This window comes from Athene noctua, chromosome 2, assembly GCF_965140245.1.
Source record: "Athene noctua chromosome 2, bAthNoc1.hap1.1, whole genome shotgun sequence".
In the NCBI taxonomy this organism is placed as follows: domain Eukaryota; kingdom Metazoa; phylum Chordata; class Aves; order Strigiformes; family Strigidae; genus Athene; species Athene noctua.
This window is the reverse complement of record NC_134038.1, coordinates 110,697,030-110,715,192: the sequence shown is the minus strand read 5'-3', so window position 1 is coordinate 110,715,192 and position 18,163 is coordinate 110,697,030. Positions and strand designations below refer to the sequence as shown.

General features: G+C 39.4%; 1 protein-coding gene across 4 annotated transcripts in view; it reads right to left on the bottom strand.

Moving 5' to 3' along the window:
- Positions 1-1,685: 1,685 nt before the first annotated feature.
- The window catches only part of ACTR3B (actin related protein 3B), a 28,368-nt gene continuing 11,890 nt past the window's right edge, over positions 1,686-18,163 (bottom strand). Inside the window, exons 7-12 of one of the 4 annotated variants that reach the window (XM_074899904.1) lie at positions 17,108-17,251; positions 16,325-16,498; positions 13,605-13,697; positions 3,738-3,863; positions 3,209-3,292; positions 1,686-2,635 (exon numbers count right to left, since the gene is read on the bottom strand). In XM_074899904.1, the coding sequence (XP_074756005.1) occupies positions 2,540-2,635; positions 3,209-3,292; positions 3,738-3,863; positions 13,605-13,697; positions 16,325-16,498; positions 17,108-17,251 (717 nt within the window). In that variant the 3' untranslated portion in view covers positions 1,686-2,539. The remainder of the gene's footprint in view (positions 2,636-3,208; positions 3,293-3,737; positions 3,864-13,604; positions 13,698-16,324; positions 16,499-17,107; positions 17,252-18,163) is intronic. The other 3 variants (XM_074899903.1, XM_074899905.1, XM_074899907.1) reach the window with 3 other exon arrangements.

Sequence of the window (18,163 nt, the reverse complement as noted above, 5' to 3'; positions counted from 1 at the left end):
AGTGTTAGAGAAGCAAATTATTACCCTCACCAGGCTACAGAAATCTGCCCTGATGCATTAGGTTTAGAGAGAGCACTCTTTACGAAATCAGACTTTGCAGAAATGCTCTAGTAACTGCTGGTGTGTGTCTGGAGGCAGAATAGATACCTCCTGGCTCCTCTGGCTTTACATCTTGGGTTCAATTCCTTCCTCTGTCCAAGAGGATTCAAATCCAATGCATATACTGCTTCTCAGGTGAGCACCCAAAATAAGCAGGTCAGGGAATCCATTTTCAACTTACTGTTCACAGATCCTTGTGGTTATTCATTAACTATTTGCAGAGAATCCATAAAACATAACTGAAAAGGCAAGCTTACTTACCAGCAAGCTTAAATTAGCCCAACAGTAGTCAGCAAGACAGAAAAGGGGCTAACAACTCACATTTGCATCTGTCCTCTGACACATCTCATTTTGAATGTTATTCCACTCAATGGCTGTTTTAAACTCACATGGTCTGTAGTGGGGTAGGTAGGTCAGCCTTCCAAAAAGTTGAAGAAAGGGCAACTCAGATTCAGGCAGGACATAGGAACATTCTGCATTAGTATTCTTACTACCAATGCTTTTTACGAAGAGTGAACATGAGCACATTTCCTCATCTGTTTTCAACATGAGTCTGAATTTCTTTTTGAAAGATGTTTCCCGCCCCCCCACCCCCACACATGCACAAAAAATGGGTGCCCAGGCCTTAACTCAGAAGCATTTAGCAGAAATACCACATCCTGCTAACTCTAAGATAGCGCTATGCCTGGCTAAAACTGGTTGCAGGCCCCACGTAACTATGCCACAACACGAGCATTCCCTAATTTGTAGGACCAAGTGAGCACGCCGGCGCTTCAGCCCATGCTTGCTCAGGGTACTAAACATGTAAGTCTTCCTCTGAAGCCTGACTCCAGCCACGTTATGCTCATTGTTCTGGATTCTGCTGTACAGGCCAAAATTCTAAGCAGCCAGCAGTGCAGGCACAAACTTGAAACATAGATTTAAACATAGACAAGATGATGTAACACTGGAACAAGCTGAAAACAGTACACATTATGTTAGATTACACATTTCTGTCTTCATGAGAGGACTGAACAAAGTATACTTAAACGTTTTTCTCCCAAGAACTGAGCTTCAAGTTCAAAAGAACTCAGAACCAGGCTTGAATCATGGTGCCCCATCTTGTTTAATTTCTAATTTATGCTGAACAAATAATTGCTAGGTCTCAATCCCTCCATGCCAGTTAAAACCAATTTGATGTCTTACAAAATTCTTACTGTGCTACACAAATTGCTACAAAATCTCTGCTGACAGAAATCAAACAAATATCAGCACAGACAGAGTAAGTAGGATTTCCTACTCTATTTAGATTTAAACCATAGAAAAATAAATACTGTGTCTATAACACAAGAACATAAACCCATAACGGTGTAGTGAAGCCCTGGAACCAGTTACCCAGATGTTCAGAAACTTGAAACCTGACTGGCCCCAAGCAACCAGATCTGACTTTGAAGTGGGCCCTGCACTGAGCAAGAGCCTGGACCAGAAATCTCCAGATGTCCATTCCAACTTCAGCGGTACCGTGATTTCACATACATTGACATATAAAGCTAACCTTGTGTGATAAAGTGGAGTAGTATTTAAATCAGGACTACCACAAACATTCATAAAGATGTTAACAGCTTTTATTTCACTGGTGCAAGGCCCATGTGTCATCCACCACTCACCAACATCAAAACAAAACATCATCTTCTATAAAACAGTTTCAGAAAATTCAAAACAAAGTAACAGTGGCTATAATAAACTTCATACAATACTGTAAATCACTTAGTTTGCGTCATCCAAACATGAACAAATCAGTTTCTAGCATACATGGCTTTTTTTTTTTTTCCAAAAATACCACCAGCACAACTCCAATACATGCCTCACACCTGGAAATGCGTAACATCACTCCATGACATTGATAGCTGTTCGTGCTTAGAACTAGTCATCAATTAACCCTACCAATATCATAAAATACAAAATGATATGAAAAACCTACATTTACAAAGTACAGTCCCAATCCTGCAATCTAATCCTTCCGGGCAGGTATCGGCATCCATTCCAACTCCTCTGAAGGCAATGTGGTATTTAGTGCTCCATTGCTAAAGATTTGATTGCAAAATCAGGGCACAAGTGGGAAAGGTTTAAATCTTTCCACAAGCAGTAAAACACTGCCTTATTCTTCTAGATTCAGTTTCAGTAGTATTTGCACAACCTCCTAAACCAAGACTTACCTATTCTCAATTACCTCACATTTAGGCAGAAAGAAGGATAGGTTTTGAAGTAGTCAGCAGAGAAATGGCTTTTACTGAAATGACTTGGGGCTGTAAGTTGTGCTTTAGCACACAGCGGTGATCCAAATGCTTCCAAGAGATAACCACATCTTGCTTCAGTATTTACAGTATCTGCTGCTGTCCTCTGCTTTACATGAGTTTCTTCACCAGCAAGGTATCAATATCTTGTTTCCATTAGACAAGCATTATGACATGACTCCAAAAACAGGATTATGACGACAAATACTAGGGCCATACTCTTCATAGTCTTTCTTGGTGTGACATACTTGGAAAAACTCTGGCTATGAAAATAAAAAACAAATACTCTCAAAAGTGTAAGAATGTATCAAGTAGAAAAAACAACAAATAAACTAATGCCTTAACATTTTTGGAGATTGCAGCTCTGTGATATGGTATTACATTTTTGGAATAGAATAAAACTAGAAACATTAGACTATGAATACAATTAGTCAAGAAAAGTTTGTCTGGACAGAAGACTTTTTAAACACAGCAATGAGAAATCCCACTTTGGAGATGGGAATTGCTCCCATTTTTCTGTATTTGCTTCTTTCTCAGGTTTAAGACCATTGATTTGGATCCTATATTCCTGAAGTCCTAACTATTCTCTAGTGCTGACTTCAAGAATAAAGGGACTATATTGCAACTACCCTATAAAAACTACTTCAGAATTATATCAAATCATGACACCCTTACTCAAGTAAAGCTCCCACTTGCCCCGAGATAAAAGGATTCCAGATTGTGACACAGTTTAGGCTGTCACAATAAAAAGGTTTAAAACTTAGTACTCAGATCAAATATAGCCAGAAAACTACATGCAATAAAAAAAATTAAGAACAGTTTTGATGAAGACTTACTGTTGAAGCCAGCATGGAACCACCAAACCAAACTGCGTAACGCTGCATGTGATGCGTTATCACTTGAACTTCGACTGGTTTGGGCTAAGAAAAACAGTTCATATTTAGTTGGTTTACATTTTCTGTCAAGATCCTTATGAACTGAAAATGCTCAGACCGCAACATCTTCACCCCTCCATTCACATCACTATCTCACACTTATTACTCAGTCTGCCATGTTCCCTAGGAGACCAAGTCGTAACAGTCTTCATGATTAGTATGCTGAAGGACACAACAGTTAAATCCCCCTTGTCTACTGCTAATATCACATATCTCCTAGAAGGGAAAGCAGAATTGCTTAGAGACTGCTCACAGTAACTTTAAGATTCCTGTAAAGACATGTCATACATTGCAATGCTACCAACACGTTTAACAACACATACCCATACTACTTATTTTAAAACACTGCATTTTCACTAGTGAGGTGAAAATTTTGAATTTACTTTCTTTCACCACTCCTGTAATTAACGCACCTGATATGCTTACTTACTTTTATCCGACCACCACTGAGTTCCTCGCTAAGTCGCAATCTCGCATCCACTACTCTCTTCAAATCCCTTTGCAGTCGTCGTCCAAAGTCCCTGAACATTGTGGATCCTCCTGAGAGGACCACATTCTGTGAAGAAAGTAAGTACCCATTCTTTAAATCCATCTTCAAGCACAGTTCCCAAAAGACAGCACTGTAGAAGTGACTATTTGGATCTTAATATCATTAGGAAGCTGGCAAGCTACACAGAGCACCTTAAGCATTGCTCAATTTTCACAGGAGGTCCATGGTCCCCTACTTTCTCCCCTTTAAAGAAGAGTTTTATGTAGAATATGTTACTACAAAAGAATAGTTAACATGAAAACGTTGAGTTAGAACCAGACATGTGCAGAGCAGCACAAATAAAACACTGCATGAAGAGGTTTCCCAGGGATGCCCACAGTAAGCAGTTTTAGCTTTGATACCAAATCAGGCTCTAGCCTTATATTACTGTTACGATTCTTTCCAAAAGCTGTAAAGTTATCTAGAACTCAGTATTTTTAAGAGCTAAACTTCTCTAAACATGGCAACCAGTAAGTCCAATGATTCTTCAAAAAGGTACACCTCCAAAGAGGACTGGAGTATGGAGAAAGGTACTATGCCTTTCACTTTTCCTGTCTACACCTGTTTGCCTGGTGTTACTTAAGTTTTCAGAACAGAACCAAAAACCTCTTAAACTGGACTTGTACTTGAATTTTGAATAAGGGTTTTAGATTGTCACAACCTTAATTCTGATAATATTGTAGGATCACAGACTAACACAGAAGTAATTTTAAAGGTGAGGGGATTCAAAACAGGAACCCTAGAACATGAGTGGCACCAAAAAAGCATTTCATAATCAGAAAAGTTAACTCTGTGATAAAACTGCATGTGTGTCCTTGAATACTGCTCAACTGCAAACCGAAGTGCCAATTAGTGCATATTAAAACCACTTATATGCCTTAGACATGTCCACTAGCAACTCAACCAAGATCAAGTCTTGTTTGGGCAACTGCTTGACAGGATCCATTGGGAGACAGTCCTGAAGGGTATAGGGGTCCAGGAAGGCTGGGCACTCTTTAAGAAGGAAGTGTTAATGGCTTAGGAGCAGGCAGTCCCCAGGTGCTGTAAGAGAAGCTGGTGTCAGAGAACACCTCCCTGGCTAAACAGGGAGCTTTGGCAGCAATTCAGGGAAAAAAGGAGAGTTTACACCCTTTGGAAGAAGAGCCTGGCCACTCACAGTGATTACAAAGATGCTGTGAGGATATGCAGGGCAGAAATCAGAAGGTCTAAAGTCCAGCTAGAAATTAATCTGGCTTCAGCAATCAAGGACAACAAGAAATGTTTCTATAAATACGTGAGCAGCAAAAGAAAGATCAGGAAGAGCCCCCATCTCCTGCTAGACACAGGAGAAAACATGTTAACAAGTGGTGAGGAAAAGGCTGATGTGCTTAACGCTTTCTTTGCCTCCGTCTTTAATAACAAGACTAGTTGTACTGAGGGAATCCAGCCTCCTCAGCCAGAAGACAGAGACTGGGAGAACGAACACCCCCTCATTCCAGAAGGAGACAGTCAGTGACCTACTGCATCACACAGACACACACAAGTCTATGAGACCGCATGGGATACACCCGAGGGTGCTGAAGGAGCTGGCTGGGGTGCTCGCCAAGCCGCTTTCCATCATTTGCCAGTAGTCCTGGCTGACTGGGGAGGTCCCAAAATACTGGAAATTAGCCAATGTCACACCTATATATAACAACGGTCAGACGGATGATCCAGGAAATTACAGGCCTGTCAGCTTGACTTTGGTGCCAGGGAAGCTGATGGAGCAGCTCATCCTGAGTACCATCACACAAAACATGTGGGACAACCAGGTGATCAGGCCCAGTTAGCATGGGTTTATGAAAGGCAGGTCCTGCCTGACAAACCTGATCTCCTTCTACAACAGGGTGACCTGCTTATTAGATGAGGGAAAGGCTGTGGATGTTGTTTACCTTGACTTTAGTAAGGTCTTTGACACCGTTTCCCACAGCATTCTCCTGGCAAAACTGCCTGCTCCTGCTTGGATGGGCACACGCTTTGTTGGGTGAAAAAACGTCTGAATGGCCGGGCCCAAAGAGCTGTGGTGAACAGAGTTAAATCCAGTTGGTGGCCGGTCACGAGTGGTGTCCCCCAGGGCTCGGTTTTGGGCCCACTCCTGTTTAACATCTTTATTGATGATCTAGACAAGGGGATCGAGTGCACCCTCAGTCAGTTTGCAGGTGACACCCAGTTGGGTGGGAGTGTTGATCTGCTCGAGGGTAGGGAGGCTCTGCAGAGAGACCTGGACAGGCTGGAGCCATGGGCTGAGGCCAACTGGAGGAGTTTCCATAAGGCCAAATGCCGGGGGCTGCCCTTGGGCCACAACAACCCCCAGCAGCGCCACAGGCTTGGGGAGGAGTGGCTGGAGAGCTGCCAGTCAGAGAGGGACCTGGGGGTGCTGATTGACAGCTGGCTGAACAGGAGCCAGCAGTGTGCCCAGGGGGCCAAGAAGGCCAATGGCATCCTGGCTTGTGTCAGCAATAGCATGGCCAGCAGGGACAGGGAAGGGATCTTACCCCTGGACTCGGCACTGGTGAGGCCGCCCCTCAATTCCTGTGTTCAGTTTTGGACCCCTCACTACAAAAAAGACATTGAATGACTCGAGCGTGTCCGGAGAAGGGCAACGAAGCTGGTGAAGGCTCTGGAGCACAGGTCGTACGAGGAGCAGCTGAGGGAACTGGGGGTGTTTAGTCTGGAGAAGAGGAGCCTGAGGGGAGACCTCATCGCCCTCTACAGCTACCTGAAAGGAGGCTGCAGAGAGCTGGGTTTGAGCCTCTTTAACCAAATAACAAGCGATAGGACAAGAGGGAATGGCCTCAAGTTGCACCAGGGAAAGTTTAGATTAGATGTCAGGAAGTATTTCTTTCCAGAAGGGGTTGTTAGGTGTTGGAATGGGCTGCCCAGGGAGGTGGTGGAGTCCCCATCCCTGGAGGTGTTTAAGAGTTGGGTTGACACAGCACTGAGGGATATGGTGTAGTTGGGAACTGTCAGTGTTAGGTTAATGGTTGGACTGGATGATCTTCAAGGTCTTTTCCAACCTGGACAATTCTATGATTCTGTGATTATACACCAAGGGTCAAAGGATTTTCTCTCAGTAATCGTTTCTGACACTGAACACCAAGACTGTGCATGTAATGAAAGAATCCCTGAAACACTGTTTTCAGCCAGGAAGCCTGCACAGAGATCAGAAGAGTCAAAGATGTATGTAGCAAGTGTTCTCACTTGCAGAATGCAGAAGTAACTGCTTGGATCTTAAACAACAGATAACAAGGAAAATCTTGTTTGTAACTTACGAAGTGAGTAAAAAAAAAGCTGTTGGTTTATTAATAAAAATCTCTGTACATTGTAAAAAACATTACAGCAGGAAAAACTAATTTAGAGTGTAAGAGTGCATAACAAGGCAGGGGTACTTAGATAAGTGCACATTCCCATAACACTACTGAAATACTTCCCAGAAGAAAAAAAGAGGACAGAGAAGACGAAAGGAGCCGTATGTATAAACAAGAGTCAGAAACCACAGTTGGTCCTAAAATTCAATTAGGAGGGAGATTCCTTCTGCTCTCCCTATACACAAGAACATATCTTCCCCTGCCTCAAAGTGAGGCACTCCACATGGGAAAATTGCTAATGGGGGAAAAAAGACAACCACCAACCTGAGTGATGAAACAGCAATTAAAAAGAGATGCCATCAGAAAATATTACCGGGAGATAATGAAGTTGGAAAAGATGGTGAAAGCAATAATTCTACTCAAAGCAAATTAAACTTCAAGTACACTCCATAAAGTGGAGACAATGCTAATACTCAAACCAGATTTCAGAATACACTTGAGAATAATTGTTTGAATACATCTGAGACCAACTCATGCAACTACAGAGTTAGCAGTAACATTGGGAGAATCTTTTATCACTCCAAGGTTAGAAGCTAAGAGGTTATTCCTCAAATGATGATTATTCAAGTACTTCTACACACTGCATTAAGTTTAACAGTAATACTGGTCAAGGAGAACAGAAACACTAGGGTATATTTGTTGAAAAGGTGCATCATCTCAATATTACATATTTGGACAAGCCAGGCCAAGAATTTTGGAAAAGTAACTATGTGACACCAACTACTGTTATATGGTTATTTATAATATGGTTAATTATACAGCTACAGTTCCCCTGTTCCCTGCACTTCTTATCAGCACTGGGCCAAATCTGTGCTAACTCTTTAGCAGAAGACTGCTCACATACAGGCTTCACTAAGTTACCACAACACAGGAGGTCAGAAGCCAGGCAGTCCTCACTCACAACAAAAGCAGAATCCATACCCATTCCCCAGTCCTTAAACAACACATCCACCACTTACAAAGGACCCAATGAAGGTAAGAAAAGGTCAGATAAAAGCAAAACCAACCCCCAAAAAACAACCAAGAAACCACCACCACCCCACCCCCCCCAAGCAAATACCTTCTCTAGAATAACTGAGTGCAACACAACACAGTAATTCCAGTAACTGCTTAATGAAAAACGTAACAGTGAAGCGTGCTGAATGCATCTGTGAAGAAAGCTTACTAGTGATGTTTGGGTTCTCAAGCCCACCTGGGCATTCCCTGGCCTCCCAGAAAAAGACATCAAGGAAGTTAGGATTTTTTTCCAACAGATTCTTTTAAACAAAAGTTATTCTGATTCTACTCTGCTGAAACATGCTTCACTGGTTTAACAGCTCTAAGCAGACCACAGGTTTCATAGCTAACACTGATCATCATACCATCTTACAGAAAGAAGCTCCAGCTGATTTTTACTTTTATAGCTAATATTGAAAATTTGTTTCAAAAGCATGTGTTCCCTTAGAAGAAAGGGATTAAGACCTTCCACACACATGAAAAAACTAACCACAAGTAAGTAATGGAAGTAGGCCATTTCTCAAAGGAAACCAGGGCGTGAACACCAAGCATCTTAGGGGGCTGGCAAGAAATTTCTCACTTCTCATCCATACCTTTTGCTTGTCTTATGAACTCTAGGATATTGAGTTTCTCTCCGTACCATTTCTGGTATTATCCCTGTACAGTGTAATGCTGCAGACATATGAAGCTACCTAACAAAACAACCCAGTTACTGAAACAGAAATCTCTGTCTAAATAAAGTTTAAATAAAAATTCCAAAATGTTAAAATTAGTTTCTGCAGAACTCAACACTACCAAACACAAGGTGCTGAATTGGTTTGATCATCTTTACACTGCACCTCGTGACGTGGTATACGCACACTCTCAGCTGAACACTTCAGACTTTGCAGCATCAAGCTGAGAAGCATCCCCTGCTTTTCTGGTAAATGCGAACTTTAACACAGTCCAGCTTCCCTTCCTTCCAAACGATAGCCTAAAATAAAGTTGTTTAACATGACACAACCACACAGACATGTAATGAGAACAATACATGACTTAAAAATTTTTATGGGTAAAAATTGGAAAGTTCAGAAGCTGAAGCCAAGCACTTAATGAGCAAGTGAATCAAAGATACATGCCTCCTAATTGAGTTAAAACAAGGCAATATTTGCCAACACTGTACAGGAAGTATAAGGTGAAATATTATATATATATATATCAAACAACAAATCTATTAAAGAAGTAAATGTATTGTGAGAAACACTGTTTTTTTTAAAGTGCGTTTGACTTTTAATGATGAAAAAACATTATTTAATGTTTAAAGATTTAAGCACATTTCCGTTCTGCAGAAATATGCCTGCACTCAAGAGACAAAAGTAACCACAAAATACTGCAAGACGTATTGAGCTATTGTTAAACTAGCTAGCACAGGTGATGTTATAAATTTAATTACAGCTGTGATAGGAATAAAAAGGACTTCTCAGTACTCTACTCAGTGCTACACTAACAGCGTTAATCACTTGGGGCTTCCAGCCCAAGTGATAGCAGTAATACCTTTTGTTTGCCATGTCTTATGACGCAGATCTAATGGTCTGCAGTCTCTTCAGCCTTACCCTCACCCACAGAGCTTCCGCACTATACACTTAGTAATTACTAGCAAACCTTGTCATTTTGCTGAAGCACAGACAAGCAAAAGTCAGTTAAAACCTATCCAGTCATCTTCTTGAGGTTATCTACAATTTCGGAGAGAAAAGGCAAGAATAGGGGTTGATACGGCAGATAAGGTGGGCACCTTCACGGGCTGCATTTCTCTGTGCAGCCCGCAGATGTCCAGCCGAACGCCGCACAGCGGTCTGACAGCGCCATCTACACACCATGCAGCGCAGGGGAAGCTGTTTTCGCACAAAGTATTTGCCAGCAATTCAAGTTAGAAGAGATCTTAGGGAGGGGATGTTTACCACCCCTTTAGCCTCCCACATCCCAGACGTCTCCAGGTTTTGAGAATGGTTTGTTATGAGCTGGGCAGACAACAGTTTAACCTTCCAAGAGAACACTGATACAACAACTCTAGTCCAAATCTTAATTGTATCAACAAGCTCAAGTTCACTATGGTGCACAACAGCTGCACACCCAGATAAGAAGTCTTTATTGTTAAAATCTCATCCTCATGCACCTGTGTTTACACCGAAAACCTGGATGATTTACCAGCAATAAAACAACATACTTGCCAATACACTACAGTTCCCACCTCATGCAATGCTTTCAGCTTGAGAAGCTATCTTAAAAGTTTGAGGTCAAGGATGCTACAACTTGATCCATCATGATTTGAATCACAAATACTTAAATATGCTTAGTTAGGATCTTTCAGAGATATTTCTGACAGAATTAACCTGGTGTCAGACATCACTTATCTTAAATTCTTTCATCCATGCATTTGTGCCAAAAACACAGCAGACAAAAATTGAAAGAAATCAATTGTTGGGACAATGATCCTACACTTATATACTTCCTACTGGGAGAAGGCACGGACCTCAGAGCTGTCAATACTCTTTTTATCTGCCACTACCATCTAAACTCTGGAAGTATCTGGGGAGAGACTCTGGATGAGGAAAAAGGAAGATGAAGTAGAGTGTGGAGGAAGAGTGACAGTTTCTGAACTTGTTATCAACCAAAAAATACTTAGTAGAATTCACCAAGCAGTTTTTAGAACTTCTGAAAGCCCTTTATGCACCTTTAAAGTTATTACAACTATATCCATTGTTAAATTCAGCTACCCTTTTTTTGACACTAAGTCTCAAAACTCATGCCATAACTGACAAATATTAGTACAAGTTTCAGAGCACTTCCAGGTTGAAAAAAGACTTTTAAATAGCAACTAGTATTGAAAGCATCCAACACTAGCATCTGTTGTGGCTATAACACAGAGCAAATGTTCCCCATTGATACAAGCTGGGTGTGCATTAGTTGCACTGTTTAGCAGTACACTCATAGTAACCTGAACTCTGGGGGAAGGACCGCATTTTTCTGTGTAGTCCCCATCATGCTATTGCCCTCTCTAATTTCTCTGCATTTATGTGATATCAGTTATACAATATATTTGCATAACTATTAGGTAAGTATGAGAAAAGGCTGTGGAACAATATTTTGAGAAAGAAGGAAGCTAAAGAATTCTCCAAAAACTAAAACTAGATGAACTATACACGGGACACTCTTCCCAAAGAATGTCCAGGGTGATACAGTGCCTCACTGAACCCCACAAAAGCATGATTGCATTTGTAGCTGCATGCATGATGGGTCATTTTTCAGTGGAATTCAACACACAGGAGTTATCAACACAGCAAGGATATCAGATTATTTCAGCCATGTGGTAAGATCCAAAATTACTCCTCTATCATTTCACCTGAACACTCACTTTAAATTTCATTCCGCTTTCTGAAGATTTGGGTTTGTTAAAAAGAAAAAAAAAAAAATCCACCTTACTTCTTCACATTTCAGTGCAAGTCCTGTGGTTCCAGACCCAGAAGTCTACCCATCTTCTTCCATTTCAGCAGAAAACAGCTCATCCCAAGCAACCTAGAACTCTCGACTCGGTGTTGAGACACACAGAATAAGAGTATCAACCTATTCTTCCAAGCAATCACATTAAGATGGTGTAACCATGGGAATGAAGAGTGGATTGCTGGCAAGTGTTATACAATTTAAAAGGTTTCATCGAGTGCGAAAGAATGTTTGCTTGGTGTTGAACAGCTAGAGGCTGTTGGATGTGGCTGAAGTCACTCTTATGAAGGTCCTGCCAGTCCAAACATCAACATAAGGTAAGATAACTGGCCTCATAAGAGAGATGCTGATCAGATTGGGAAACAGGGATACTGGCAAAACTAGCACAGAAAAATACCAGAGGACATCAACAGATGGGCTGTGAAACAATGCTTCAAATGCTACATACCACATTTAATCTGCAAGGAGGGTACTTGCAAGTATTTTCTGCATGAACACTGGGGAAGAATCCAAATACATCTGATGGAAACCCAGCTCCAAAGCACAGGGCCTTGGCTAACCACCACAAAGCACTATGGGAAAGTGAAACTGATATAACCACAGAAACCAAGAGAAAGTGTAAGTGGATTTCTGCACCTATACACTGTTTTAAACAATGAGAACAGAGATGTTCATCCCTTTGCAGTAACCTTGCAAGACAGCAACTATTAGCATTAACAACTACTGACATCTATCATTACTTTCAACATGTAATTGTGTAACGCTGTTTTAAGTAACCAGGCATAATGAAAAAACAAAGTCACAAACAATGGCAAGCCAACAGAAAGTTATTTGTCTGCCAGTTATGGTGAGGAAAGAGTAACTTAATCTCAGTTTTTAAATATCACTTTTCAGAAGTCAGTGCTAATTCCTACCCTACCAAGCAATCAAGCTGTTTTTCTATGGCAACTTTGGACTCTTGGGGAAAAAGATCCTAAGCACAACCAAACAGTAAGAGTTTCCTAAAATCTTCTCCAGTGTACCTAAGCTTGAATCCTTTGAAGACATCTACTGCTGAAGCACTATGTCTCATTCTAGATTACAAAGTATGTTTACTAGACCATTAGAACAGACCGCAAAATTTTAATAGTTACGATTAGCCTGAGATACAACTTAGTTGGAACTTAATGCTAGTTGTCATAGGTGAGGAAAACTACAAACTTCTACAAGAGCAAGCAAATCTCTCAATATTATATATAACTTCATGTAGTTATTTTCAAAAGGGCACTGCTGCTTCAGAAGCAGAAAACAACCAGGAAGCATAGGATGTGCTGCCAATACAATGAGAGCTTGCCATAGGCTATGCCTGTCAGTCCCTTCCTTTTCCTTTTTTAAAGGATCAGTGACAGAGTAATCTCTGGGCTATACCCTGGGCAAGTTTAAGCTGTCTCCTAAAGATCTGAACTCTTCATGTACTTTATTACCGGGTTCAATACCCAGCTAAAACTGCAGCCAGTAGGCAGATATAAGTCAAGACTATGAAAAAAATTTATGTTTTTGAAACCTCTGCTTAATAAAGTGGGGGTCAGAGGAGAGTGAGAAGGGCGAGACCATGATGTAACCCTTAAAATGGCAAAAACCAAAGGCCTTCATGCACAAGAATTCACATTACAATCGTCAAATAACGTTCCCCTGCCTCAGTTCCTCAGGGACAATACTTATTATACCTACGTATCAACCCATTGTTACAAATAACCCTTCTTTCAAAAAGAAAAAGCAGCAGTTATCAAATACTTTTCATTCAGAAGTGGCACTTTAACTTGAACTTTATTCAAAGTCCACATTTCTCATAGTGGAGGAAGTGGTAGCTATGTATATGCTTCATGATAACGATGCTGATATCTAGTCTTCAAATACTTCTATACCGTACCTTATATAATGGACGCCGGACATCAATGGGGCAGTTCTGTATAACTTCATCAACTACATCCGAAATGGATTCCATAAAATCAGGATTAGCAAACTAAAATGAAATAGAACAGAGATTAGGTTTTTTGTCCCAAAAATGGAGAAACAAAGAGGCAGAAGTGAGACTGTAGAAAGATTTTTGTAATAGTACTTTCAAAGGGGGTGGGTAGGAATCCAAGTCAGTATTACTCCTGCTCACGACTTATTCTACATTATAACAAACCCACTCCTGTACAAGGGAAATGAAAATTCCTTTTTCTTCTGAGAAATTCAGATTCTTTTCCATGGCCATAAATACACTGTTTATATGCTATTGATCTCTTATTGTATATGACGTGAATTTGAGTTCTCCTGCAATATTAAACATACTGTTACTGTGCAATGCAGTCCTGTGTTTCCTTTTAAGTGAAGTCAAAAATATTAGTGTGCAAACAGGAATGCTGCCCTGTAAAAAGTTTTCAACCCTACTAAAATACTTATGTTAAATTCCCACCAAAAAGTCTTTTTTTTTTCCAAGCACACAAAATTTCTAGTATTCAAAAAAGCATAAATAATCTAAGGTCTTGAGTAGAAGTCTCCATAAATGCAAACATCAATGCAGTGCTAAAGTAAATCTCTGCATGTATAAATACTAGAAAGTCAGAATTGCTAATGCTAGAAAACATTCTTGGACTAGCAGCAATTTTCCACTTAAAACTTAGCATGAACTTTTTTTTTTTTAAAAAAAAGTACAGTTCGTAGTCTAGGTTTTGCCCTTTCAGAGATTAAACTTTGAGAAATTCAATGAATTATCCATACATAATAATATATTATTATAGCTATATTATTATATAATTTTAAAACTTTCCCAAAGGTGTAGAAACTGTTGGGGATTCACATCCTAAACAAGATGAAATATCTAACTGGAAGAATATCAAAAGCCAAAACACAATTACATTGAACTGAAAGAGAAATTAGCAAAATTAGTTGGCTTGGAGATCAGGACACATAAAAATTATGTGAAAAATCCCCAAGAATTTACAGTAATTTCCATAGTAAGAATTAATCATGCAAGAAGCTAAAACATGAAGAAGCCACATAAATTAAAAGAGAAGAAAGAAGCAGTGTTGCTTCAACACAGAGAGTTCTCATCTGAATGAGCTACAGTCTGAAAACTTCTGAGCTCTCCCTCAAAGATACTGATAAAACAGCAGGGCAAAAGGAGTAAGTAAAAATGAGAGTTATAGCATACAAAGAGTATAACATGCTCCGAGAATGGGGACAAGAGAAGTGACATGTGAAATTGCAGTCTACTAGCAAATACCATATGGTTGGTGAATAGTAAAATTTACCTAACTGACAAAGCAGAGAAACAATCTGGATAACTACAAACCCCAAAGCCTAACTTCCTGAGTATTAAAGATTTCAGAACAAATTGTTTAAACCGCAAACAGGAAAAGATTACAAGACAGCTTTACCAAAGTGAGCTTTTACCTAGCTAACTTGATACCCTTTGAAGTGAGGAGTTAATGAAGTCCAGCGAGAAAGTCTCTTTGGATGCAGTACGTATCATCTAGTGTGTTTTTCTTGTCTAGAAAGTCAGTTCAGGGTGTTTTTTTTTTTCAATACAGAGCCAAGAAACTATCAAGAAATGAAGAAAATGGAAATTAGTCCTTTATCCTGTTCCTAACAGTCTTTGAAGGGACTATGGAAAGAGGAGCTATTAAAATGACGTCTGACATGGGATTCAATGCCTCTCGGTAAGATCATATGGGTAAACAGCAGGGAGGAGAAGCTATTTAGCCCAGAGGTTTAATGCTGGCACAAGATCAGATGGCTACAAACTGACCACAAAGAGATTAAGGCTGGAATTTAGACAAAAGGTGAGAGAATGAGGATTTTTAGTATTCTTCCAATAGGAGCAGAGTAGACAAAGAGAAACTTCTTCAGTGTTAATGTGGATCTTGATTACATTTTTTAGTAGTATTGCAGGTTCAGGGTGCCTGCAATAAACTCCATGGAGTGCTTAGGAATGGAGAGGACCTTCTCTACAATGCTGTAACATTAAAACTTGACTCTTTCTTCTCCCACAATATTCTGAAGCTCACTCAAACTGAACTACCAAAAGCCAGACAGACTAAGTATTTTAACATTTCCCAGAACTGTACATGTTACTTATGACCACACCAACAGAGATTTCAATGGACTTCCTTCAAGGACAAATTTAGTATCCGTGCTTTATAAAAAGACTCAGGATCAAAAGTCAGCACCCAAGATTTAAAATATTATCAATGCAATGGTACCGTGCAGAGTAGTGCCCAAAGGCACTGGCAAGATAATCAAATACACAGTATGAAAGCATACCGGTTTAAACTAATGCTGAAAGGAAGAAGGAAAAAACTACATAAAATCTGGAAATTAAAACAAATTCTTATCAATTTTAGATTGCCTTTAAAGAAACAGAGTAAAATATTTTTAAAGTTACATGAAACGTTAGAAAAATAGTTATCTGCTGTGCTCGTGTTTTTCTGTGCTTAAGTTATCTGAGGCAGTACAAGGCTTCCAGTTTGGAGACTTACTGGTATCTTGCTTCCACGTGATGGCGCACTGGCACCAGAAATTGCAGTACTTTCCCCCCCGCCCCCTCTCTTCTCTCACACAGTAAAGTTTCTGTAACTCCATATTGCTAGTCCCTATTCTTACCTCAGGATGAAAAAATATTTCAGGTCCAAGGAACCTTTCGTAACCGACATCTATAACAAACTTGGTTTTGTTGATTGCATTGATGCCAGTATACTGTTTGATCCATTTTCGAGGATCTCCATCATACTTGGCAAATTCTTTCACTATGTCAGGGCAAATGTAACAGTATTTCTCCTGTTAAGAAATACAATGCATTAAAAATTGACAAAATAATTATTCCATCATTGAATTAAAGTATAATATAATCTGAAAACAAAAAATATGTGAGCATTCTTACAAATGGGGCTGTTGAACAGATGTTCTCACCCAAATGACTACTGAAGACTCAACCCTACAAGACAATGCACATGGTCTATTTGTTTCAGTAAGACTGCTCACTGTCTCATCTAGATTAGTCTCTCAAAATGAAAACATCACAACCATTAGGTCTATGATGATAAAGAAGTTCACTGGCAAGCTTTCATTGCAAGATCGAACCCTCACAATCACCCTGACATTACACATTTTTTTATTAAATTAAAAAGCAAATGTTAAACAAATCTAAAGCTTAAAATGCTGATTTAATCTGCAGAACATATTCACTCCAAACAGTCTAGCATGAAGATTTTCTTCCTCTTTCTCCGTCCCCCGCACTTGATTGGATAAACCACCAGAAGCATGCGTAATTGCAATACATTGCCTACATTTGCATTTTTAGAAGAGCCACTGGCAACTTGTTAAAGCCAAAAAAATAGCTCAAAGAGTTTTAATTATGTATTTGTTAAGATATAAAGAAGGGTGTACCTTTATGGCTTTTGCTGTCTCCAGAGATTGTTCAGGAGGAATTCCCACCTCCCTTTCCCTTAAGAGCTGTTGAATAAAGTAAGTAATATCTCTACCTGCAATAGGAATATGTTTGATGCAACTTCCAATTACATAGCCTTCTGCCTATGTAGGAGGAGAGGAAAATAAATATTTAGGGAAAAACCTACTGTGTATCAATAATAACAGCAAAACTAATGTTCATTGTTATAATACGTTGCTTTGATTTTTAATTAAAAGTAAAATTTTGAAACTGTAAAATTACTATAAAAATGTGCAACCCACTTCAAAATGGTTACTAGTTTTATTTAAAAGACCTTGATGATTACACATAAACAGATATTGAGTATCTAATAGATACACAACTGGTAGACAAAAAAAAATCTTGCACACATTAGAAGACAGTCTGATCAGATGGTTACTTTTAGGCATGATATTAAGAGCAACCTAATATAAACAGACCACTCGTCCTGTTTGAGAGTGAAAAAATAATAGGTATAAAAATTATTAAAATTCACAGACAAGAAAAATTATATTAAGTCATATCTAATGATAAGCACAACAAAAAAACAAGTTTGGTAAATGCATCCTGAAAAAAATTCAGCAAAAACACTGGTATTGCTTAGCCAACATTATTTCTTCCCTTGTCTTTTTTACGCTGTTCCCAGCATTTCCCACACGCAAATACTGAGAAGACCAGGTTAATACCAAAATGCAAGATGAAGTTAAAGGGAATAAAATTTTAATTTCTAAAATAACTGATCATTCAAGCATACTATATGCTTCAGAAATACACAAAATTACATCAACGGAACAGATGTCAGTATGCACAGATAATTCTGTATTTTTAACATCCTAATATATTTAAGCTCAACCATGTATATGAACATGCATTTATACAAGCTTGTAGTTGTTTCCACACAAACAGATTTCACTAATTTCTAGAATACAATATATCATGTAAGAAGTACACATTGTCAGCTATATTAAAGCAATCAAACTGCAGGACATCAAAAAAGTTAGGACATTTATTGTCAG